We start from the raw sequence: 27,014 nt of genomic DNA on the forward strand, positions 1-27,014 counted from the left end.
AACATCTACAAGTGGATTACCTTGTGAACATTAATCTCAGAGAGGCAGCTGGTGACTTTTTATGTGGGGGAGTAGGGTATATATTATATATAAAAATCTACACTGAATAGGGAGGTGAGATAATAGATACAAAAGAGGAGATTCTTATAGCAGCAGGCAAAACAATTATTTGAAAATGGAGGAAAGGGGAAAATGCACTGCTTATGGAGGTATGGATCATGCAAGTACACAAATTATTGTAGTGCTTTTGTTGGAACACGCATGTACTGTTTCAAATGATCAACGTATATTGTCTGCTTGTACATGAAAATAACAGTCAGCTATGGAACATTTCTACCCTTTAAGTGTTATTCCCCCCAGCAATAACTAAATCAATGCATTCTGAAATGCCTTTTGTACATGAGGAACAAAGAAGGACACCAAGAAAAAGAGGGGCTTGAATATAAAAAGAAATTGCAACAAGCTGGAAACACAGTAGTACCCCCTAGTGGCAGTACTCAGTATTTCCTTCACAGCCCCCCCCTCCACTGATGATGACAGAACAGTACAAGTCAATCTCTGTAAATCACAACACTGAGGAACATAGTGTTACAGAGTGAAAGAATGTCTGATAAAAAGGAAAAGAGGAGTTTCGCTAACTTTAAGTTTCTATGGTTCAGGGCACATTTCCTTCTTTCCTAGTTATACAACCAATACAATAGAGGAACTGCTTTTGAGATGAGAATCGATTAAAGCATGGTCTTCTGCCTTCTGGTTCTAAAGGGCAAGTGATTATGTTGGAAGGGAAGAGGAGGAGAAGGAAGAATTTACCCAATGGGTGGATAATTCCTTCAAGTGATAATCTGAGCACTGCACTGACCAAATGTATGCACAAGACACTAAAAGATGAAAAAAGCTATTTCATATTTACAATTTTTATAAGCTAAAACTGTAACTAACGTAGCATGTGAAATGACATTATAATCGGTTACTTGATTTTCCTCCCAGGATCCAACTTTTCATTTGGCCTATTTAGCATTACTCTCATACTGTTTCTTCTCAAAATCCTTCCTGTGCTATTGCACCCAATCATGTATGTTCCATATTTTGCTTCCCTACAGCTGCATGTTTTTCCTACCCACATGCAACACCTTTGACTTGAGTTTCCTCATTTGTGCTATAGAAGAGCCAAGTACTTTCAACATACAAGAGCCAACCTCATAGCTTAGAGCACAGGTCTGCACCAAGAACACTTCTTACAATTCAGGTTGCACATGGCATAGAGTACAGGAAGGACCCTAACATGGAAAACAGGACTAGGAGAGATCATGCTGATAAATTCTGCTGATAAATTCACGAGCCCCATTTCCTGCCCCAACTCCAAAAGGAAAGGACAAGAAACTTCATTAGTAACACTTCACAAATAACCTACAGAAAGGGAAAAATTCTCTCTAAATTTTGTCCATGGTCTGTCTTCTGCTCTAAAGAAATAACAACTATCCATAACGCTTCCAAACATGGTTTTATCCAGTCTAATAAAAATGAAGGCATCTTCCAGTAAAAAATAAGTGTCCAGCTTAAAAGAAAAGAAGTTTTACAAACCTCTCCTTGCAACGAGTACCTCAAGTAGCTTGTACACCAAGTCAAAATGTATTTGTAATTATTATTTTCAAATCAGCTTCTGATTTCACTGAAAGTTGCCTTGCTCTAAGCAGAAACACACGCACACTATTTAGATTCTCCATTCAACCCACTTTTTTGTATCTCTCTGCCCAATCTCCTTCTTAATTAGTATCTTCTTTAAAAGAGTCCTACTTTTTTCAACTTCATACAAAAAAGTCAGGCAGAAGGGCAAGATAAAGATGCACTTTATAGACTAACTGCATCAGAGATGCATAAGTTTTCATGAGCCATGGTATTATCTGCCGAAGTGAGCTATGGTTCACAAAAGCTTATAAATCTCTGATTCAGTTAGCTGTGTTAGTGTGAAGTCAGGCAGAAAGCAAGGCAGCACCTCACAGTTTAACAGGGGTATAGGTCGTAGCCACTCTGGCCTAAAGACATAGGCAGACAAGGTTCTTTTGGTCAGTTTGAGTTGGTCTAATAAAAGATATCAGATTTACCAAAAGAACGTTGTCTGCCTTACAGATTAACTACTTCTCTCTCCATATACAGAAGTGCTTTGGTTACTCAAATAATGTTGCCAATGTCCATTCCTGGAAGCTCCAAGACAGACACAGCTGCTTTGCTCACATATAATAAGTCTAAAGCCTAAGAGTGAATGCAGTACATTACATACTGCAAAACTGATGAATGAGAACTGAGTATTTGGTGGAAACTATGTTCTAAGGCTGGAAAATCCGAAAATCCTGTGCCATTCTTAGAATTCAGTTCAATTCCCTCTAGCAGCCAACTTACCTGTCCCTGACCATTTTTTTCTTAACATTAGTCATACTAATATCTACATGTATTCCCAAGTACTTCATGCCAACTGGAACACAAAAGCTTGTGATATTCCAATTAGATTGTAAAAATATACTAAGTAAATTATTTAGTTAGATGAAAATAACTATTCAAAGCAGACATGAACCACCATGAGCATCTGGCCTTCATCATGATGAATATCTAAAAGCTGAGAGGAATCCATAGTTGGCAACACAGAAGGAATAAGTGCTGAGATGTTATATGTACAAGGAGAAAGGAAATCAGAGAAAGTGTGTGTGATGAAAAGCAAGCTTATAAACAAACACAATAGTTTTATAGCACTTATAGAAGTTGTTGCAGAATTCATGCCAGTCTTCATGGGGAAGAAGAAAGATGCAGCATTTCTGTTCCATGAAGTTGGTTCTGCTGCTTTCTTCCATGTGACTTTGTCTGCCCTGGTTTTGAGTCTAATAAAGTGGGACAGAGAGGTCTTTAGCAGTATTAGTCTGAAATCAATCAGAAGATGGGGCAGATAGGCACCTTTATAGACTAAGCGAATGAGGTACATATAGATAGCACAAGCTTTGTGAACCAAGTTCACTTCCTTAAATGCTGGGAGATACTCACCCGATTCAGTGAGCTATTTTTGAGTCAAGGGCAGGCGAGGTTCTTTGGGTAGATGTGATATCTTATTAGACCAACTGAGTAGCTGGATAAAAGTTCTTAGCAAGCTTTTGGGTGCAGTCACCCTTGGTCAGGCATATCAAGTCTCTGCTCTTCTGAAACTTCAAGGAATGAGAGAAGCTAAAAGTGTGGCAGAATATCAGTGAAAATGTAAACAGGTAGAGATAAGCAAGACAAAAGGTAAAGCAGGGGAGGGGAGGAGGAAGAGAGCAGGGGGAAAGAGAAAAAAACAGAAGGTCAGAGGAAGACAACAGTGATAAAATACAAGGTGGAAAAGAGGCTGTCTGTGAAAAAGGGAATAGCTGGAGATCAGGAAAGCAGGAATGAGAGAAGCTAAAAATATGACAGGGTGTCATTGAAAATATAAGGGTAGAAATTAGAAAAAACAAAAAGTAAAGCAGGGAAGGGAGGCGCAGAAAAACAAGACAAAAAAGGCAAAAGGGAAAACACTACAACCAAAAGCTCAGTATTTTTGAGTCAAAGCATTTATCTATCTGTGTATATCAGCACACTTCTGAATGTCAGCAGTCCCTGCTGATCAGAAGGCATAGTATGTTGATATCCATGTTTTAAGTCTACATATGTATGCTATTACTAACTTGGGCCGTTCAAGTTAAAAAGTATATCTTTTAATTGTGAAACAGGTTACTGAAAAGAGCATCTAAATAGTTAAAATTGTTGAAAAATCTCAGTTGAAGAGTAAGAGTTGTCTTCAGATTTTGAAGAAAAGAGTTTTTATAATGAAATCCATTTGTAAGAAGTTAAAATATAAAGATTTGCTATTTTCATTCCTTGCTTGTAGGTTTGGAAAGCATATAACAATTATAAGGAAAAAAAATCAGTCACAGAAAGAAAAGAACTTGTCTAAATCCTGTTTAGCTCCTTAGAGAATCTGCTAATTGAATCAAACTGATCTGTATACAAGTAGTTCTGCACAATCCAATTATTTGAAATTGCATGTAAACAAAATGTATGTACATTTTAGATAACCCTCACAAAGTGCTGCTTTCATAGAGATATGCCTCAGCAAGAAACAATTATATCAAAACAATGTAAATCAATTCCTAAATTAGTAAATAATGATTATTCCAGATATAAGAACAGACTTCCCTGCTGAAACACTTTAAGGCAAGGGTGGGCAAAATATGGCCCGTGGGCTGGACCCAGTCCACAGAGGGTCTTTGGCCTGTGGTGGGTCCCTCAGGCCTGCCTGGCCCAGTCACAGTACAGCTGTGGTGTGACCTGCTGTCTGCTGGGCATGCAGTGGGGTTGGGGGCAGCTCCGCAGCTGGACTGCCTTTCTAGGCCACCCAGGTGGTGGAGACTCCTTCTGGCTGCCACCATTGCTGGCAACAGCCCCACAGTATCAGCAGGGACCTGCACTGCACAGCCCCGACTCCGTGCACCCTGTGCTGGCACCAGAATGCTTCTCAGGGCAAGGGGAGGGACTTCTGGTGACAAAGGTCACCAGGAGGCAGAGCACCTGTCAAGGGGTGGGACTACCCTCGTGGTCCTCGACAGTTCACCAAAACTTGTTAAGTGGCCCTCCACCCAAAATAATTGCCCACCCCTACTTTATGGGCAGATCTTTTACTATGCCATAAAGGAATGGTTTCCTAATTGCTCCCTGTAAGTAGTTGGGCCAGCTCACATTTGGTTGCTCAAGGCACAATTTTCAACACCAAGAATTTACTTTTAATACTGTTTGACAAAGCAGCCAGAAACCTAACCAAGTGCAAGGACCTCATTATGCTAGGTAGCATACAAATACAGCAAAGACAGTCAGTCCCCCAACAAGATTATTGTACCTTCATTAATTATTTTGTTTATTCAGCGTGGGAAGTGTCTGTTTTCTTTCTACTCTATTATTCACTGGAGGAAAAAGCCTTCAGTCTTAGATTAAATATAAGGCTCAAGAGATTCCCCAACTTCTCACAAATTAAGAACAAATCTAAAATATAAGTCAAACTTTTGGACACAATTCTACTCAATAAAGTTATACAGGAAGGGCTTCTTTTTTTTTTTAATTTGCTTTCAAATCTGTACCGGTCAAGACAAATATTAGAGTATGGCCATAGATGGAAGCTTGCCTTTAAGAAAAAATAACAAATATTGTCATTATTTTCTATATCAAAATTCCCACAGTTCAGATTTACCAGACAGAGTACTTCCAACCTTCTAAACTCAATTTGGGATACTGAAGAGGAACCTGATCTGCTCTTTTACATCACCAATGAAACAGATTCTGACATCAGTACATTACTAACCATTTAATTGATACATAAGGTGGAACAGAATTCACTGCACTTTCACAGACAGACTGCTTCCGCAGTGTTACAACAACAGATTTTACTTTGTCAATCCATTAAGATGACAAGTATTACTTAGATATATGTAGGAATCAGGCAAGCCTAGAAAGAGCTATTTTCACATGGTCCTTTCCCTCATTACATTGTCTGTATAAAACAAGCCAGACACTGGTTAAGTTTTTAGAAGCCAAAAGAACAAATTATGCATATTGAAAACCCATTAATAAAATTACACTAAAAACCAGCTGCACATGGCAAAGAAACTTCTTCATGTTAGCAAATAAAGGTCAACAACCCATGATTAATGCTTACAAATCAGGTCTTATATTGCTAAAAGGTATTCACGTGTAAATACTAAACACACTGGGTCAAATTCAGTCTACAGTTATACAAGCGATTAATCTGATCCACTGCTGTTTCAGTTGAAACAATTTTTTCAGATCCTCACTGAAGCTGCTTAAAACATTGCCTGTACTTTTGTCACAGACACTGCAGCAATTTCTGTGTGCTGCAATGATTCAGCACGGCAACTCATTACAGCAGGCTTTGAAGGAGGAGGGACACGGCAAGAAGGGGGAGGGCAAATGGAAACTGCAGAACCCCAGAATATGAGAAATGTTCAGCAAAGTAAATTTAAAGTCTGCCTAATCTCTTTCCACACTTTTTAGCAGGGGTGACAGGGCTTTTTATTTTTTAGGAACAAAGAGTAGGTAGGATCAGTGTACAAAGATACTGTCACAGAAAGAAAATACATATAGCACACCCTTGCCCTTGTGGCACTTTCAGAGAAAAACTAGCTTGGTGCTGTAAATCCAAGATTTTCTATTGCAGTTTCAGTAATGAGTCTGTGAAAAACTTCCTATAATTTATTTCTGCAGCAGAATATAAATAGTGCACCTTTGCATTTTGTAAAGGAAAGGTATGAAACCCAACATGCGTGTTAACATCGTGTAACACTACAGTAATGCATTTTAATACCATTTGATACAAAATCTTTTGTATTTTGGGTTTCAATATTATGAGAGTGCCTTAATGCAAAAGTAATTACTTGCACGGCAGTTTTACTCCCTACCTTTTCAGACTGAATTCTCCTGTTTCTCAGGAACCAAAATCTAATACCCTAACTGTTGAATATCTCCGCCATCCGCATTCCACCTCTGGTAGTCAATCAGTATTAAAAAAGCATTCTTGTTTTACAAGCTGGTAACAAGAAAATTGTGCCTATGTGGTTAAATGTATTACTCCTGAGATTTCCCTGTCTCTAAAATGCTCTTTAACAAGTGCTCTCATTTAGTACATATGCAGTCATTATTCAACACAGACAAAGGTCTGTATATGGAGCTGAGACTGTCCCAAGTCAGACAGCAAATCCTATACGAATGTAACGTGCACTGCAACCACAACCATTTGGTTTGTAAGAATAACCACTACCTTCTTAGCTCTGCTTCATCTGGTTCTTAGTAACTGTCTGCAAACCATGTCTGAAGTATGCCATTTACAAGACTTTTGCTTACCTGCTTTGTACACCACTAATCTCCACCCCAAGGGAGATTTTTCAATATAAAACACTGGGTAAAAATCCTCAGGTTGTGGAGCTTTTCAGGAAACCTGAAGTTGAGGTATAGTCCCTTCTTGTTCTTTCCAGTCACTAAACCGCTTCTGGTTTGTTTTTTTTTAAACCACTTGTATACCTTATTTGGAAAGAACATTTATCAGAAACCTGATCCTAATTCTACACTGGCAGACGCTGATAACAATGGCAAACAGCAATATGCCTAAACCATCAACACTGCCACCACTGAACATGTAAAGGGGCAAAGTGTCAAAAAGGCCCCAGATGCTTGAGCTCTGACACCAGAACCAAAAAGTAGCTATTCAGGTAAATTTAACAGATTTGGTCAACAGGGCACAAGGGTGCTTCAATGTGGAGCTAGCCCCACCAGCATTTACACATGCATTGCAGTGGAGTAAATAATTCTGCCATAGGATAGATAGGACTTGCGTCTAGCAGTACTACAGCACAGTTGATTAATTTACTCCATCCTAATAGCACCAAACATGTAGACAGTGACTTTTTAGTGAGAAGCTAATTAGTCAACTCCCACAGTAAACATCTGGTGTAGGTGTGCCCACTGAGTACTACTATACTTTATATACAGCACCACAGAGGTGAATGAAACAGTGTGCTGTACAGGTCAACATAAGCAAAAGTGGCAAAGTTGGGCTTTAAATACTTTTTAAATAGTCTATCAGCTCAAAAGTGTGGACACAAAGTTTTACAATTAGTTTTAGACTATGTGGGCACCTATACATGTGCTGGATGTATGCTCTGACACATTAGCATGTCACAGCAGACTCAATTAATCAAGTCTCCTGGATTGTATTAATTAACCCAACTCCAGCAGCCTCCACATCATGTCTATTCAGCATCTGCATACTTCAAAATGGTGGCGGGGTACTTGAACTAATGCGCATTGAATGAGTTATAGTTCAAGTGCCCCCGCCTGCCATTTTGAAGTGCAGGACACTGAATACATGCGAGAGCACCACTCTAATTAAAGCGCCCGCCCTCTAACCCTGAGCACATGTATAGACACCCTTATGTTTAACAGCTGGGTCCTTAATGGATATACACTTAAATGTAATCTAGACACTGGTGTTCCCTCATGAACACCAAAACTTAATGAAAGGAAAGGACAAATACTGTTCAAGAGAGAGAATGGGTCTGGGAGCATATATGTGAGAAAGTGGGGAGAAGGAGGAAGGAAATTACTGGTGCATTCACAGACACGCATAATGTGGCTTTCTTTCTTCCCCTGGGAGTTTAACAAATAAGCTGAAATGAACAAGTTGTAGAGTGTTGAACTGATAACAACTAAATACATACAGTGGTAGCCTACCCAGCCTCCCCCAAATAGCTTGTATTTCACACAGCACTAAATGAAAACAAACACAAAGGATGTAGGGAACTATTAGTTCAGCCCAATTCATTTTGATTTCCTTGGTGGGCGAGTGAGAGGGAAGACTTTGGATGATGAACTGCCTTAGCAGTTAGCCTACTTCAAGGCTGTGTTGCAAAGGCTCTCCAAATGAAAAGCTTTTGTCCTTGATTTGAAAAATTGGTCCCTGATTTGTGTCAGACAGTATAGAACATCTACTGCAGGGGCAGAACATACTGTACGATGCTGCCCTGTCCCATGTGAATGTGCCAATACTACTTCTAATTCTGGAGGAAGCCTGTATCTAGCACCCCACTAATGCAACTTCACTAAGCAGACCTAGACAGCGTAGACCAATTCTACTTCTGCAAGCTGAGCATCTGGCATCCTGGAGTTTGCTGTGTGAAGTTTTTTTGCTTTAGGAATGGACACATGGGGTAGTAGAGCCAGCATCAGTAAAATAAGGGCACTTCACACATGGCAGGGCAACAGATGGAAGTTGACAATTTCCTTTGCCATCAGTTTTCTCTAAAATAATCCTGCAGTAGAAAACCTCTACTATTTCTACTGACCTGTCATGCATCACCAATATTCAGATTGACCAGGGACAGCCAGGAAACAAGGGAATGAAAAAAGCTTAAATTACGCATGATGGAGCTGCTATACTTTAGCATTTTTAAAGCACTAGAGTAGCCAGTGTAACTGGTCAGCATAATTTGAAACTATGGTGGAAATGTTGTATCTGTGTCTCTTTACAATGGATTTTCAAGCTGTTTCTTTATTGTACCTGTTCACATCTCTTATTGTGTCTAGAAAAGGATTTGAGGATCATAAATGGTGCATTTCAAAGATATTTTGCTGATTTTGCACATTACCAACATACAATTAAATGAGTTAATGCTCCTCACTGCCTAGTCAAAATAGCATTTGAAAGGAGGAATTAAAAAATGGAGGGGGGGGGCCCAAAGCACCTAAATTACAGGCTTGTGAATGTTGGCAGCATGGAATACTCCCAATGGCAGTTTTAAAGCTACTTTTGATCCTGCTTTAAATAGACCTATTTTAATATTCATCCACAGAGTAATGTCAGTGCAAGTTCTGAACTGCATGAAATGAGATCCTGGATTATTTTTGCAAAAAAATTTCAGAAGATTATCCAATGCGTTAAAGTCATCTTTAAAAGAGGCTCGTGTTCCTGCTTAGTTGTCATGTACTGTATACATTACCCTGTGGGAAGGCTGAAGACATATACCGCTGCCTAATCTAGTGAGAGAGAGACTCAGACAATGAGTAGATGGACTGACAACATAGTTGTTTAGCAAAGGGCATGTCTATATTGCACTGGACCGTGCAAGGGAGCACTGCCATGAAGACACCCTGCTTACTCATTCCCACTGGGCACTCCACATACTGAAAAAAAAAGTATGCTGTAGCTGCTGTTGAGGTGGAGCTGGATACACCCCATGCTGCTCTCTTGAAATCACTTGAGACAGAGTGGGGCTGGGTGCACCTTACGCACAGGCAAAATGCTGCCCCATGATGTTTTTCAGCATGTGGTACATGTGAAATGAAAGGAAATGGGCAGATTAAATTTCCCCACGGCATTCCCGAACACTGGCCAACGCTGCATAGAGGCATGCACAAAGTTAGTTTAAGAAAGAGGAAGCAGAAGTGTCTTTGAAACTTCTGAGGCTCTGCATAATGAACAGCGCACAGGAAATAACGAGGGTAAGCCATTCATGATAAGCACTGCAGGATCTAGATGATCAGAGTTTAAGTGCTAAGCTGCAAATCAACATAAATTCACATGAGAAAAAAAAAACAAACAAAAAAAAAACACACTGAACAAATTAGTTAGCAGTGACAGTTTAGTTATTAGCGTCAAAACCAAGAACAAAAGCAGTTCTTGCTAGGGGGAGTGGAACAGAAATCTGGATGTGTCAAATGAATGATGGTTTGGACAGGAGGCGAATTCTCTGAAAAGGCAGTTAATTAAAGAACCTTCAAAATAACTCATTTGGTTCTGAAGGTAGTTTCATATTCTTGTGACACACACAATACCAATTGTAATATTAATTGTAGGGGGAGGAGATAATCAACTCAGAGCATGGAAAAAGCAGGGCAGTGATTTCGTGGACAAACCGGATATTTTTTTAAGTCAGGAGGACTAAATGAGTACTCCAGGAATTGGCTGAGATAAATGTGGAGCCATTTGCTATTTTCTTTCAAGAACAGATAGAGACCAGGTCAGGCACCAGATTTTTGGAAAAGGGCAAACAGTACCCATCTTCTAAAAAAGGAAAAAGGATTGAGGGTATTACAGAATTGCCAGACTAACCGAAAAGATTTTCAAACATACCAGGAACATCAATTTTGAATCACCTAGAGGATAACAGAATAATCAGGAACATCCAGCATGGATGTGGCAAAAGCAAGTTATGCTCAACCAACCTGGTTTCCGTCTATGACAGAGATAATGGACTTTGTGGATGTGGGGAGAGTAGTGGATGTGATATTCTTTAACTTTAGCAAGGCTTTGTACACTGCCTCCTATGATATTCTCATTACTAAGTCAAGAAAATATAGTCGAGGTGTAACTATTATAAGGTAGGCACATAACTGGTTGGATAATTATGCTGAAAGGGTAGTCAATGTTTCAATGTCTAACTGGCAGGAGGCAACAAATGGAGTACCACAGGAATCTGTCCTGGGTCTGGTACTGTTCAGCATCTCCACTGACAATTTGGAGAATGGAATGAAGTCCACGCTAAGAAAATTTGCAGATGATACCAAGCAGCGAGGTAACAAGTACCTTGACAAACAGAATTTGGAGTCAAAACGGTCTTGATAAAATTGGAGAAACAGTCAGAAAATAATCAGATAAAATTCAGTAAGTGCAAAGCACCACACAAGTTGGAATAAATTACACATACACAAATTGGTGAGTGACTGGCTAGGCTCCAGCACTTCAGAAAATAACTTGAGGGTTATTTATGCTTGTGCATCAGAAGCTGAATGAGAATCAACACTGTACTGCTGTTGCGCACACATACACAAGCTAAACGCATCCCTGTATGCTATTGGCTTAATGGGATTGCTGCATGCAAGTAACAGGAAGGATTGTTCCAAGGCTGTTTAGCACTGGTGAAACCTCAGGTGGAACAGCATGTCTAGTTCTAGCTACTGCATTTTGAGGAAAGATTTGGAAAAATTGGAAAGAGTCCAGTGGAGGATAACAAAAAATGATTAGATGTCTAGAAACCATGATTTACAGGAAGCAGATTAGAAAAACTAAAATTATTTAGGCTGGAAAAGAGAAGGCCAAGGGAGGATACATAAAGGAATGCTATAAATATGACGGTGATCAATTATTATGTGCCCACAGAGACAGGACAAGTAGTAAGGATCTCAAACTGCAGCAAATGAATTTTAGAGAGTTCTTCCTAATAACTAGACTTATGGTTATGTTGGGTAAGTGCTGAGAGATTACTTGGAGATTATACAATTTGTTACTGCAAGTTTTAAAAGCAGGTTAGAGCAGTGGTTCTCAACACACTCCTATTTAGGCACCCTGGCTAAGAATCACTGGATTAAAGAAACACTGGCTTAGGATAGTTCAGACAGGGATAACCCTGCCTTAAGTAAGCGTTAGTCCCCCAAGGTCCCTTCCAGCACTATTTTTTCCAGGATTTTTTACTTCTTTTCAGCTACCTTTCAGCACTTCCATATGCCATGTTATAAGTATCCAGCAAAGGTCCACTCTTTTCAACTGCTTTTTCTTCTCAGTCAGTTCTACACATAACTGTCTCTAGTTTGACAGATACAAGTGAAAGTATAGGAAGTGTCTTGCTCATGCTAAATTGCAATCAAAATGGAATAAGCATTAAAAAAATCTGCTTGCATTTCATTGTTTTTATTCCAAACTACGATCCACATTCAGACTGAGACAAAGGAAGCATCAGATTTATAACTGATGCATTAGAACTGGATTTTAGAATCAGAATTATTCTTGCAATGTATAATACTGCAGCGTTTAAGAGTAAGCACAGAATACTATTCATTTTTATGGACACCTAGCAGAATCAACCAGACCCATGAGGACTGTCCAAAATATGAGCTATGATATGTGCTACCCACAGCTGCCAACATTCATAATTTTATTGCAAGTTGCAAGCAGTTGGTGTCTGTCCTAAAGACTGAGGTCCTGAGTGAGAAGATTTTTTTTTTTTGTTGAGAAAAGCAGTAACTTTCTAGTCCAAATACTTGGCCATGAGAATTTGAAAAACTGTCAAACTTAAAAAACTCAAAACAGCAGGAGACAAAAAGAGAGAGAGAGAACCCCCACTTACTTTTGAAGCCATTTTTATGGTATTTTTGTATGCAGCTCATCATTTTTGAATGCTGCAACACCACTGGCTCTGCAACAGACTAGGTTGCTGGACCTAAAATACATCTATAGTAGGCTTTACCATCGGCCAAAAGAGGAAGATGAATCATGTCCTCTCAAAAATAAAAATGACATGGGAACACCCAACTGAAGAAGTGCTACTGGAGCAAAATTTGTTTTATAATGGAAAACGACCCTAAAGAGAAGCTTTGTTTAATCTCAAACAATTTACCTTTCTGGATCACTGGTTTCTTTGGCCCACAAATACCAGTTACTGCAGATTACTGTTATTAAATCACAAAAAAGTTATTTCCCTCTTAAACCACATCAGTAAGCCTTCACTGTTCACTAGGGACAGTCACTGCTTTAGCCCTGTTGAGATGTCACATCCTGTATATCATGGATTATGGCATTTTCAGCACTGACTCATGTTATTCCTCCACAAAGGAGCTTACCTGAGCCCTTTTCATGGAACAGGAAAGAGACCTTTAGAAAAACTGAACTGGCTTTCCAATCATGTTTTCACTTTAACAAACTGTTAAATCAATATAAGTAAGCCTACAAAATCCATTTGATCTTATGGACTCTATTTCTCACCACCTGGTCCAATTAAAGCAACCGCCCATTTTATGGAAGAGCATATTTATGAAACAAACAGTGTTAATAACTAAACAGACCTTCCCTGGTGGAACAGCTACTGGCTTATCTCTGAACTTTGAACCAAGCTTTTGCAGCACTCCTCCTCCCAGGGTGAAGAATGGACATCATGTTCTTTTTCAAGGCATGTATGTTCCTTTCTTTAACTACTTCAGAGACCTCAAGGAGTTAACCAGTACACCAAAGTGCTCACAAAAGCAAAACTCTGGGGAGAGCATGCATGCAACTCTCCTTGGTAGGAGGTCCAGCATTAGACATGGTCTTGTGGGGCCTTGCATAACCTGATCACAGAGTCCCATTTACTAAGAAAAGTCTGTGGCACAGGAATGTTCTAGGAATCCAGAATTAGAGACAGCATCTGGAAGCTATTTGGACCACAGGACTGGGACCCAGCCAGGATATCAGCACAGACAAAACCTAATAGACTCTCTTCATCCAAGCTATAAAAATATTTTACACTAAGCAACATGCATTCTTCCCAGCATCCACTTGTAATTCCCATAGACACAAATAGAAAGTTAGGTGTGTGTAGGAAATTCATAGATGCTAGGGTTGGAAGGGACCTCAACAGATCATCGAGTCCAGCCCCCTGCCTAGGCAGATAAGAGCGCTGGGGTCAGATGACCCCAACCAGATGCCTATCCAGCCTTCTCTTAAAGAACCCCAAGGTAGGGGAGAGCACCACCTCCATTGGAGGCCCATTTCAAATTTTGCCCACCCTTACCGTGAAGAAGTTTTTCCTGATATCTAGCCTAAATCTGCTCTTTAGCCATACTAAGTGGTGTGTAGGCCATTCTATACAGACCTGTGAATCTGCCATATTTCCCTGCATGCTGTGAGAGGACGTTGGCTAGAAAAATTTAAAATAAAATAAAATGAAAACAAACCTTACATTTTATTTCAACAGGGCCAGAAGTTTACCTTTCATCTTTAATCCATTACAACTCTGCAAATGAATTTTAATTTTTCTCTATTTTACCTTTACTTCTCCTCAGGTTATTTGTAAGATTCCATAGTGACATCTGCGGTACATCTGGCACTCATTCTTAGCACATCAACACCATTTTCTGGCCTTTCCCTCACTCTGTAGCTCTTGATTCTGATTTTAATTCAGCTTATGTTCCAATTCACTCATTTCAATGTAATCAGGGGTATTCCATAAACAGCTAGTTTTTGTAATCTGTGTCATGATAAAGGCCTCAATGTGAGAGCTGCTACGTCATTTTTTAGTTTCTCTCATTTCTTCTTTTGCTTATACTTAGTTCCACCTTCTATAAAATGAACTCCTTCGTTGTTGGATGTCCTGTCCCATCCCATTCCCCTGCCAAATATCATATTTACTGAAATCTAGACAAGGAAGACAAGGTTCCTTCCTTCAGTTAGTATGGGCAGGGGGGGGAGCTCATCTTGGATTCAAGTACCAGGCTGGGGCAGGTGGTGGCTCAGCTCCGGCTTTGGCCCTGGATGCAGGGCCAAAGCTGGCACTGCTCCACCACCTGCACAGGGCTCCGGTTGGGGGGGGGGGGGGGGAGGGGGGGGTTCATGGCTGGAAGGGGCAGAGGAGAGACCACAGGGGGATATGGAAACCTGCAGCTGGCCCCTCACTCCCTGCTTCCCCTCCCATCCAGCTGTCTTCCCCCCTTTCCCACCCCTTACCATCTACTTGCCCAGGTCCCTCCAGTCCTGGCCCAGCTGGGAGTTCCCACCACTTTTTCGTAGCCCAGCTGGGCTGGATCCAAGTGAAGCTCTCACTGCCGCTGAGCGCCCTGGTCTCAAGCACAGCTGCAGCAAAAGATAAAGGAAGGAGTAGGCAGTGAAAGGAGAAGGGTGTGGGTGTGTAGGGGCAGGGGGGAAGGAGGGCAGACAGAGGCAAGCATGGGGATACATACACCAGGAGGCAGACAGCAAGGGAAAACAAGGGCAGAGGTCTGGCTCTTGACCCCCACTGATGCTTTCCCCACCACAACAATTGGGGGAGGGATTTGAGATAACCTCCCAGTAATTAGATTTTGTACCTGAAAAATAACAAGAAATTTATAATTCTCCATGTACAAAATCTACTTATGGCAGGGGGGAGCAAGGTAGTCTTAAGTTCAAGGTAACCTTCAATTCAGGTGAATAAAGTAAAATAAGCATCTGTTATGCCAAACTCCCTGATTATTATTACCCCAATCCAAACCCTTGTCAGTTAGTCACAAGTAGCTCTAGTTGAACTGCTTGCAGCTTGCAGGTAAAACATGTTGCACAGTTATAAGTGGGATTTTGACTGAGAAGTCAGGTTGGGGCATAAAGTTATGTGCTTACAGGATTTAATTCATAGAATCATAGAAAGAAGTCTCGAAAGGGACTTGTAAGATCACCAAGTCCAATCCCCTACCATGGGCAGGAAGTAATGGGCTCAACAAGGAGCTTGTCCAGCCTCCTCTCGAACACCACCAGGGATGACAACTGCACCATTTTTGCTGAAAGTGTGTTCCAGATTTTGGTTACCTGTATGGAAAAGAAGTTTTTCCATATGTCTAGCCTAAATTTATCCCTGACTAGCTTGTGCCCACTGGTCCTCGTCCTCTCAGGAGGTGCTTTTCTGAAAAGTTGCTCTCCCAGATCCTGGCGTTCTCCCTTGACATATTTGTAGGCAGCTATCAAGTCACCCCTGAGCCTTCTTTTACTCAGACTGAACAAACCCAGATCCCAAAGTATCATTTATGAACCTCTCCTCCCACCGCATTTAGTTTTAAAAAATGCTTCTGGTGATACATATAGGAAGGACAGCAACTATGGATAAAATTAGTGGTGCCCTTTACAAAAGCAAGTAGCTTATGCAAAAGGACCAGGGGAATTTGTCCTGTTTTTAATAATTTTTTTTTGGCATTGTGGTCACAGTGAATTACTTGGGAGGGGTAGTGGCTTACATGCAAGAGCCTTTTCAAGCTTCCAATTCATGCCAATTCTCCAGGAACAACAATTACCTTCACATTTTTGCCTTCTGTAGCATATTTTAAGTAGCTCAATAGGCATATCTACATTATTTAGGTGTGCTTGGCTACAGATGCAAACTTTTTTTCTACACAACACTAGGAAATCAATTTATGGCCTGGTATTAGACAGCGAATGAGAGCGCGATAGAATTTCACTGAGGACTAAAGCTTGACCTCCTTTATGTCAGTGCTATTGGGCCTGACATAGTAATCACTAGCCAATGACTATCAGTGGGGTACAACAGCTCAAATAATAGCCTTAACTGAGCCTTCTGTCAGGACTGGCTTGTGGCTTGACCTTAAATCTTTTGCGGGGAGGGGAGAGAGAACAAAATAAATAGGTAAAGAACTATACACACATTTAAGTAAAACTGTCTGGGCAAAATATACCAGTGGGAGATGTTAACTGGCCTTGTCACTTCCTCAGTGCTTATGAGAATGCTGTTAAAAGGCATCACTCACCCACTTGATCTTGCTCCATACACACCATAGCCAAAAATGAGGAAGTGAGGCTACTATGAGGATACCTCCAGCTGTCACCATCTGTTCTTGGGACGGAAATGGGGTATGAACAATATGGGATGCTCCCAGGCAGCTTTACTGCCTCATTTCTGAGTTTTGCACATGCAGGGTGGGAACAGATGTACACAGCACACTTCTCAGCCCTCTGAAGAACAAGGTGGAAGTGGTATGAACACATGCAGAGCCAATTCATCTATCCACTGCTTCTACAATTCCATTGGAGTCAACTTTTAAGAAGCACTGTAGAGCTAAGCAGAGCATGCAAATTTTACTTCTTCAGTGTGAATTCTTAATTTTCTCACAGGTGATTAGCTACCAGAGGAAGTATACACATTTAGATCCACACACAGAATTTTGTCCACCTTAACAACTAATCTGTCAAATGATCAAAGATGAGAAAATAGCACAGCGACTAGGGGCTGTGCAAAATTTCGCTGGCTATTTTGTTTTGACACTGTTTTGACCAATTTCGAGGTCGAAACAGCAGAATCAGAACAAAATAAAGACAGTCAAAATAGCCTTGAAACAGAACAAGCCTGGTCAAAATGTTTTGAAAGTCAAAACGCTTCAACCATAGGCTGGGGGTGGGAAATCAGTCCAGCTGGGCTGACTCCTCATCCCCAGCAAAACAGCGTCAGCCTTTCTGTTTCAATGGAATGGAACAGAACAGCTGTTTTGACTCCAAATGAAACTTGATACAAAACACTCTTCTGTTGAACCGTCGAAACTCAAGGTGAAATGGAATGGTGACGTTTCGCACAGCCTTCATAGCCACCACACGGTCCAGGTGAGCTTTCTATAAAACAACAGTTCGTACATTCCTCACATTTTTAAGACAAGAAAATATTCTGAAGATATTTTTTCCCTTGTGTTCTCCACCTTGTTTCTCAAAATCACCCTACCCAGTCAGGTAGATCAGGTTAAGGACAAAGGTACCCTTTAACTGTTTAAAGGATACCCTTTAACCATTTTAGAAAGTGAAAAGCAGTTGGCATTTGGGAGGACGCATCATCCATCTTCAGGCTCCTTTAGCTATACAAGTTACCAACATCACTGTAACTTTTACCCTGAATGATACAAGGTTTAAGTTGCAATGGTTTTGCCACCCTTGTATTGCTACAGAAGTATGCAGACATGAGCTACAATACAACAGTTCATAATTTGATGTTGATACCATTATTACATCTGTGCCCTCAGTCCAATTCACATAGCACCACAAAAAAATGACATTAACATTTTAATCATAACATAAATGGCAAGGGCACTACACATGTACCCAATTGAAGGCACCACAAAGTGGAAAACCAGACATAAATATGTTTTATATACAATGGAGAGCATTATAATCAGGGCCTGGTTTAAATCACCGGCCAGCTCACAGCATGGTGGCTTCTCTGAACTCTATGCATAGCAATCAGATATTTGATTATCATAATCTAATCAATGATCATGCAGCAGATGACTCACACCCTGGAGCAAGGAGTGCCAATGACTAAAGATAATTAATTTGTTCATTTCCAAAGGGGAAAAAATGAAAACATGAAACATTTTTGCTTCAGAACTTTGAGTCCATTTCAGATATTCTTTAAAACGGTCATGCCTCAAACAGCTAAGCAACATATTGTTAAAGTCTCCCTTGCTTCATCTCTACAGTGACAAGCAAACCAAAAAAGCCCAATGAATGTCTAAATAATCCCCATGAGACTGTATCCATTTGACAAGCAGAGATAGAGCAGCAATAGAGAAAGAGCACAAGCTTTTCTGTTGGACTTTGCAGATAACTTGCTGCAGCAAATGTTGTGCTGAATGTAAATTAGCTTAGTTCCCTGAGAAATAGCCAGATGCAGTTAACAAGAGACTGCAATGTCTGAAACTGCCAATGCACAGGAATCTGGCAGGCAGCTGTATACAACGAGAAGACTCATTTGGGAAAAAGGTGAGCCAGTCATTTTTTATTCAGAGTAAGAAAAGCAAGAAATCATATGTTAGGTATAGGTGACCCTTCTCCCCACAAAACCTTTATTTTTAAAAGAATTGGTCTATTCAACTTTTAGAAGAAAGTTCATTTTTATGACAGAAAAAAGTCATTTGGTACTATGAAAGTATGCAAATCACTGGGTCTTTGTAGTCCGTGTGATCTGCACTGCAAAAATCAATATGCATTTTCTGTACATTAGTCAATACTGCCTTAATTTGTCTGGTTAAGTGAAAATAGTCATACTGCAAAATAGTAAGCTACACAAGGTGACTGGATTAGAAGCTGATAAACTGTGCTAACCCAAGCTTTAGCCTACAGACTGCCCAACAAGCTAACGTGAGTTAAAAGAAGTACTATTCCTGAGGTCAGGGTTTGTGCATATGGACAAGGCTCAAATGAAGGATAGCTTTGATTTAGTTCTGATGCGATTACAAGCCTTTAATTATGCTCTTCATAATGCCTACCATTAAACACCCACCCATACTAAACACCCTTCTTCTAGGCTCTCTCCAATGATCAACTTTGCCACTTTCAGCAGCTGCTTTATATATCTCCATTTTGTTAAGCCTTTTAAGTTTATGTCACCTTCTTGTAGGCAAATCATTTTTGCTAGTCTTTAAGTAGTTGCTTGAGCCAGGTTTCAGTATTAACAGGTGTAGTTCAGTACTGTGGGTATTAGCATGAATTAGTGTGGCTAAGTTACAGACCATTTGTGAAGGAGCTGAAAAGTTTTCAACTAACATCCCATACGTAACTGGATTTCACCTCACATGAAAGGCAAACATAGTGAAATATCCCACTGAGGAATTATACTATCAGAGGTACAGTTCTTCAAGCAACACATTAAACTACTTACAGCTCAGACAGATATTAAAGATCCTATGGTATGTCTCCCAAAGATTTTTTTTGTCTTAATCCCAAAGATTAAACACCAGTATCTCTCTCAGTATTACATGCAGAAAGAGATGCTAGGGCCCAAGCCTGTGTGAGAGCTCTTCAGAGCATTGTGATTATTCCAGCCCCAGTAAAGTCTCCTCATTTAGCATACCCCAGATCATAAGTCTGAAGACCCAAACCCAGGCTCTCTTCTAAACTATATCTATATTATTGTCATAAATAATATTATTGTCATAGATAAACTATATCTATATTATTGTCATAATAATATATACATGGAATATGTGTAGTTTTCCCCAGTTGTCTGTCATCTAGACAATGATTCTGATTGTTACAACTATTGCTTCTGTACAGGATTTTTCTTGCAATAATTTAAATAGCCAACATATTTTCAAACACCTTGTACGTGACAAATTTGTAGAACTGTACAGTATGTTCCTGTTTCCCAGAGAGTGAAAAAGCAGCTATAGGGTGTGCTATCAGGTGGAAATACTTTCAGCATCCCACCAGAAGTGGTGGGGGAAAATATTATTTGAGGGGGTTGAGACCTGCCTGACCTCCACCTCTCCCTCCCACAGGTCCATCGCATGGCTGGCGCATGCTGGTGCTGTATACGGTGGCAGAGGAGTGGCTGCATGTTGAGCGGCACCGGGCACTTTGGGACTGTGTGCCATGGTGCTGCTGCTGTCACTGACTGCCACAAAAAGTTTGGGGAGGCTTTAGCCCTGGCCTTCCACTGCCTATGCATCCCACTAGTGTTTTATAACCTGACACAGGAAGTGCCCAAGATATAGCACCTTTCAAGATTAAAGTAGGTGTATGACTGGAATCACAACAGAACTCATTTTTAAAGTGTATGTTTACAGTTTGACTCATAGTCATTCTTAGGGGCAGGAAGAGGGAAGTTTCAGAACGAAGTCACCACAAAAATAGTTCAAATAGCTTAGTTACTTACTTGGTGCGGTGTTGTGGTAGACACAAGCAGACAGAAATAGGATTTACACTGCGATCAACCCCCTTTCCCCAGCCCCCAAAGGCCAGCAAGACCAAATTACCTCTGTTTCCTTAGGTACATCACATAACCTTCTGCCTCTGTTTTCCCTACCTGTAAGAGTACAGGTCTATTGTGCTGCTTATATTTGTCAGATGACCTTAACAGAAAGTGCAAGATGCATTCAAGGCATTATAATGAATCACTCATCAAGCTGCTGCTATTATTGATTTTGTTCTTGCCCAAGGAAGAGCTGAATTCCACTCAGTACTCAGTGAACTTTGTCTTATGTGGGTATCACCACATAAATGAAGACATAACAAACTCAAACTAAATATCATAGCAGAAGCAAGAGGCAAGTTAAATTAAGAGTTGTATGATTTCCTACCCCTAGAAACTCTGTTCTGACATCACCGTCTTGCCTCCACTTTCCTTTGGTTTAACTACCCTCTATCCACCCCATATCCCATATCCTTCCCCCGTATTGTTTAAAAATACTTGCTAATATAACTATGTCTCTTAGACCTTCTTTGTTCAAGAAATGCTGAAATGAGTGCAAAATCCATGAACCTACAAGAAGAATACTGACCACTGCCCCTGAGTCACAAATATTTCCTCCACACCTAGCCCCCCATTATCTTGACCACTGGTCATCTATTTGTAGCTCTTTAAAGCAACCTTATTTATCTATCAAGTGCCTCGTACACCTTTTGGGGCAATTTATAACATCTGGCTTTTCTTTAAACAAAACATCCTCATAATTAATCAAAATAGTACAAGAAAAATAGTGTTTAATACTAAGTATGCTAACATACAGAATATGAATTGGACAGGAAGCCTTGAAATAGCCTTCTAGTGGCCCTCACTTGCCTTACATGTTTCAGAAACCACCAACACCTGATACAGAAGTTGTGTATATATAAACAGGCCTAGGATGCTGTACATAGTTAGTAAATATAATTACTATGCTTAAGTAGTTCCCTTGTATTATGTATAACAAACAAAAAGACAACAACTAGTTATAAGGAGTACAGTGAAAGAAAGAGTGCCCACAAAAGACTAGAGAAGCTGAGTTAAGTTGTTGCTTACAGGGAATAAAAGGGTATCTGAACTGTACACACTGTAGATTTATTTGAATTTCTCTTTCCCAAGGAAAAGCTCAAGGTAAAATCTTTCAAGTGAATGAAAGGAAGAAGATGAAACTTTTTAAAACCAGAAGCTCCTCACCACCATATTAACAAGCACATTGCATATTCATATATAAATCCAAAACCAAAAGAGATCTCCCTCCTTACCATGCATCACCCTAATATTCATACATACCATGAGTAGAAGCTTACTCTCATCTGTGCACCCTAATTCTAGACAACTATTCACATCTTATTTGGAAATGAAGGAGAAGATGCTCCCTGAGCAAAAGTACCCTCCCCTCCCCACCCCACTCTTGGCAGGTAATCAACGCCAAAAACAAAACAAAAATCACTGCAGACTCTTTACACTTGAATCCTAGCTACAAGAAATCTCCTCTCCTCTCTGCGACAGCAATGCCTGAGCACTCTGCAAGCCATGCTGTCAAGCCCACTGAAGTTTTTACTGCTACATCACATCACACTCACCTATTCTTTAACAACTTTTGACAGTTTTAGCAGGTAGGACTGGGGGTGTGTGGGAGGGGGTTAAGGTAGACTGGTTTCACAGCTTAATTTATGCTAAGCTATCCTTTTTTATACCAAAGTGTCTACATTTTCCTTAATACCTGTGTCAATCTGCAAGTCAAATGACTTTTTCCAGCCTGCACACTCAGCACCCTGCTGCTTCTGGGCTTAGAGAAAGGTCAATGGGACATTATGTAGTAATAAAAATGCCAGTAACCTTGACTGGCATAACTTTCAGAGTGCTCACCCTATCGCTGTCACAGAGGGAAGCTTTTCAACACCAGTAAGAAAAAGGTTCCAGAAGGCTTAAGGAAGCCTGAACTACTATTTGCATAATCCCCTTGCCCTCCTGATGCACAGGTGCAAGGGGAAGGGGGGGAACTACGGTAAATAACCCCATGCCTCAGACTGGAAGAAAATCAAAGTCCCCAAAGCGTGGCCTGGTACTGCATCAGCTCTGTCGGCCCCATAAAAACCAACGTGAGGGCCCCTGCTGCAGGCTACATACACAACACCATTGCTTGGCAAGCTGCACAGTAAACAGACTCACCAGGTAATTCACAGGGAATAGCAAGGACCCTCCCACTCAAAAACAATTAAAAAAGTAACTGGCTCTGAAGCGAATGCTTGCCAGCTGGACTCCAAGGGCACATCTACATGTGTGCTTTAATGTGCTTTCGCCTGTTGTAACCGGCATGAAAGCATCGCTGAAAATACCCGCTCTTTAGTGAACGTGCATTAAGACAGGAAAACGTGCATTTTCCTACTACCTCACCATGGAGATTACTAGATTGAATGTGCATTAATTGAAGCGCATTAATATCCATGTAGATGCACCCAAAGGAACAGGTAGAGCAGTTTTCGCAAGTAGGATGGGGGGGAGGCAGCAGGGGGCACCTCGGCAGGCGAAGGGCAGACAGACCCATGTTGCTGCCCCCCGGGTGGCTCCTCAGCCCAGCCGGGCGCTGCGGGGCCACGGGGACCTTCCGGGCCCCAAGGAGGCTCCTCAAGGGCATAACCCAGCCCCCGCCGCGCTCAGACACAGGGGGCGGGGGCTTCCCTCCACCCCAAGCAAGCTCCTCCCTTTTCCCCCCGGGCACGGGTTACCTGCTGGCTCCGTGTGGGGCCGAGCGCGGCACAGGCCGGGGTTGGAGCGCCTGCGGATGGCCGCCCGCCGCCACGGCGCGCTGTCGGCCGCGCTCATGCTGCGCAACGCCCGGTCGGTCCCGCCTGCACTGCACTGCAACTGCCGCCGCCGCGCTCGCCTCACCTGCCAGGTGCTGTCCCCGCCCCCCGCCGGCCTCTGGGCCCCGCCACACGGCTCCTCTCCGCCTGGCGCCCTCTCCAAAGAAAGTCGAGCAGAAACCGCAGCTGCGTTTCTCTTTCCCCTCCTGCTTGCCTTAGGGTTACCAACCTTCCAGGAGTCCTCAGGAATTAGAGAGTGATCTCCAGGAGCCCGCCGGGAGATAAATGCGAGGGCATTCATTAAAAGAAAATACCAAACATTGGCTGTACTTGGCAGCTGCGTGGGGCTGAGAGGAGAAGACATACAAACAGCTAGAACTCTTGGGTCCAGAATGAGACCTTTTATTTGACCAACTGGGAAATCACAAGAAAATTGTCCTTTTCTGCAAGCTTTTGGGAGCCAAGTCCCTTCCTCAGGTTCTGGGAAGAGTATACAGGCAGTCCTCGATCTACCACTTTCAAGTTACAATGTTTTGCACTTATGACGTTTGTAAATTGACACCCTGTTTCAACTTCCTGACGTCAGTTTTGACTTACAACGCTTGATCCGATGGGACACCACGCCAGTGAACAAGTTCTCTGCGTCGCTCATCTCCCTGGAGAACATCTGTCCAAACTTCCTTGGATGCTTTCTTTAAGGAAGCAGGCACAACTCCTAAGAAGACTTCAGCCAAGAACGCTTCAAAAAGTCCAGCAGTCACCTCAAAGAAGCCCTTCCCAATCAATATGATTGCTATTTACAATAGAAATACATGAATGTAGCTATGTTACTCATCTGTAATTGATGAAGTACAAAATTCTGAGGGTATTTTTGGTGAAAAAAGGGTATCACCAACCCCCCATTTATAACACTGTTTGTTTCTTATGAGAAAATTGGTTCCGAATTGCAACATTTCAGCTTATGACACACAATTGGTTCCTGAAAATGGCGTCTTAAGTCCAAGGACTGCCTGTAGATGGTTCAAGATGGCCAAAAGTCCTCATAGGTAGGAAATAAACTTCATTTTTGTACAGAGGGAGCTGAAGATGGAAGGCTGTCCCTCTGGGTCCCTGAGAGTGTCTTTGTGAGCTGTGCCGAGCAGCTCTTTGATGTGTAGGTCAGGTAGGATTCCTTCCCTGGAGGTGTCAGATGGCAGGCAGGGAGGTAAACAATATTTCTTGTTCTGCAATGAAGTTTAACATCCAAAATCGGCTAAAATTAAGCATCTTCCATGTTTCGGGGTATATGTGGTAGCCATGTTGGTCTGAGACAAGACGTACAAAAAACTAGAACTCTTGGTTCTACTCCCCCATCTTCTCCCATCCTGTGAGTCCTAGGTCAGGCAGGCCCATTCTTGCTAAGAGGTGTGAGAATGAGTATGGAGAGTTTCAGTGGAGCCCCTTCCTGGCCTGGGGAAGGATGGGACACACTCCTGAAGCTACAGGTGCAGGAGGAACAGCAGAGAGCTGGGTGTTTGTTCCCCTCCGGCAGCTGTGACACACTGCTCTTCTACTTAGAGACCTTGGGTTAAACCCCAGTTGCTGTAGCTAAAGACTCGCAAAATTGTTCCCTCTCCTGATGCTGAGAATGACGTGTCAGCACGTGATTCCAGGGGCCTTCTGATTACCCTGTGATTCTAGGTGGAGATTGCTGCCATCTCCAAATGGCATTATCTGCTGGCTTTAACTCCCCACCCTTGCTAGGTGGCACCTCCAAGTTATCTCAGGGAGTTCTCTGGCCCTTTGTGGCACTACCTGGTGGTTGGGTTGGATCCTGGCCTCTCCAACACCCCTCCTGTGGCACAGCCAACTGCTTGGGAGGGCACCTTAACTCCCAAATAATGCATCCTAAAAGGAGCCTTCCTCCTCACTGTGGAGTAGGTCTCCTGTCTGCCTTTTCTGTCTGCCCTCTTTGTTGAGTTTAACTGTATTAGAATGATCATGAAGTACAATTAGCAGCCTCCACCAGACCACATTTTTTTCTTAACTCTATTTATATTTTTCCTAAACCAATTTAACGTGGAGGTATAATCTCGGGAGAAACTTTCCAAAGTTTCCTGTGATGCAGTAGGCAACTTGAGAGGAGAGAGTGCATTCTGGACACAGCATTTGGTATCTTGTTAAAAAAGGAAGACCATTTTTTTAGAACACTGGGAGCAGCTGCTGTGAAGAAAAGAGAGCAGTCACTTCATAAAGGTCATTTAGTCCAATGTCCTTCCTCAAGAAACAAGTTTCTCCTGTGGACAGGATTTGATTTTGTACAGGGAAACACCTTTGGATTTCCAGTCCAGTCTTGTAATCACTCAGCCATTGCACTTAGCCAAAATGGACTCTACAAGCAGAGTGAATAAGCTATGTGTGCTATGAAAGAGTGTGTTAAGGTGGGGCACTGATAACCAGCTTGAATGGATCCCCTGCTGTGGCCAACTTCTGCAGACTTTCTTGCTTGAAGGTCAGGAACTAACTATCTCTTTCCTGCAATGTGAGAAGGTAGCTAGGGCCATTTGTAGACGACACTTTAAAGAGGGTTTAAACTGGGTTAAATCCCTTTTGCACTGCTTTAATGTCATTGCTGTTTTCACATTCAGTGGTGTGTTACATGTTAATTCTAGCGGCTGTGGCACATTCAAGTGATACAGTGCGCCTTAAATGACTTTGGGATGCAACAATGATTACAGGGCACTGCAAAGTAAAACACCTCCGAGGAGTTTTAGTTTCCTACCCTACAGCAGTGGAGGGAAGCACCAGGCTCTGTGCAGCTCAAGGGCTGTGCAGGCAGCCTGGCAGTAGCCTGGGAAGGCAGGCTCCACAGAAAGGGGAAAAAAAACCCAGCAAGCCTGGATCGTTTTTTTTTCCTCCCCTTGAGCCTGCCTGCCTGAGCTGCATGGGGGCCCGGTGCTTCTCTCCACGGCTGTGGTGCCCCCTGAGATTGCCCGAGCTGTGTGTCTGTGGGCGGGTGCTGCCTAGTGGGGGGCCACTGCTGCTGCACAGGGAAGCACCAAAAGCTCAGGAACCATTCTGCCCACCAACAGCTCGCTGTCTCCTCCCCGCCACTGGAAAGGCAGGTAAGGATCAGGCTGCAAGATGGATGTACACAACACGGGGGTTTACTTTGCCCTAAATTGAAGCGGTGTTTTTAAAAAACTGCCACTTCAGTTTAGAGAGCATTAAACCCCCGTGTTGTCTACATACAGCCTAGGGCAGCAATGATGATCTCTGGGTAGATCAATGAATGTGAATTCAGGAGGCCTAGTCATTTCCTGGCTTGCTGACAGACTTCCTGCATGATCTAGAGGATATCACCTAACTTAGCCAGTGTCACTTCCCCATACATACCTGTATCAACCCCCATTTCTTCTGGTATGGGAAGATCTTTCTTTCCAGCATCTTC

The 27,014-nt window shown here is 41.9% G+C and overlaps 1 protein-coding gene across 1 annotated transcript in view; it reads right to left on the reverse strand.

Moving 5' to 3' along the window:
• Positions 1–25,112, reverse strand: part of FGD4 (FYVE, RhoGEF and PH domain containing 4) — a 193,424-nt gene extending 168,312 nt beyond the window's left edge. Inside the window, 1 exon segment of the mRNA XM_090043331.1 lies at positions 23,507–25,112. Coding sequence (XP_089899457.1) covers positions 23,507–23,948 — 442 coding nt within the window. The 5' untranslated portion in view covers positions 23,949–25,112.
• Positions 25,113–27,014: the final 1,902 nt, after the last annotated feature.

This window comes from Crocodylus siamensis, chromosome 4, assembly GCF_052110815.1.
Source record: "Crocodylus siamensis isolate JL-2025a chromosome 4, ASM5211081v1, whole genome shotgun sequence".
In the NCBI taxonomy this organism is placed as follows: domain Eukaryota; kingdom Metazoa; phylum Chordata; order Crocodylia; family Crocodylidae; genus Crocodylus; species Crocodylus siamensis.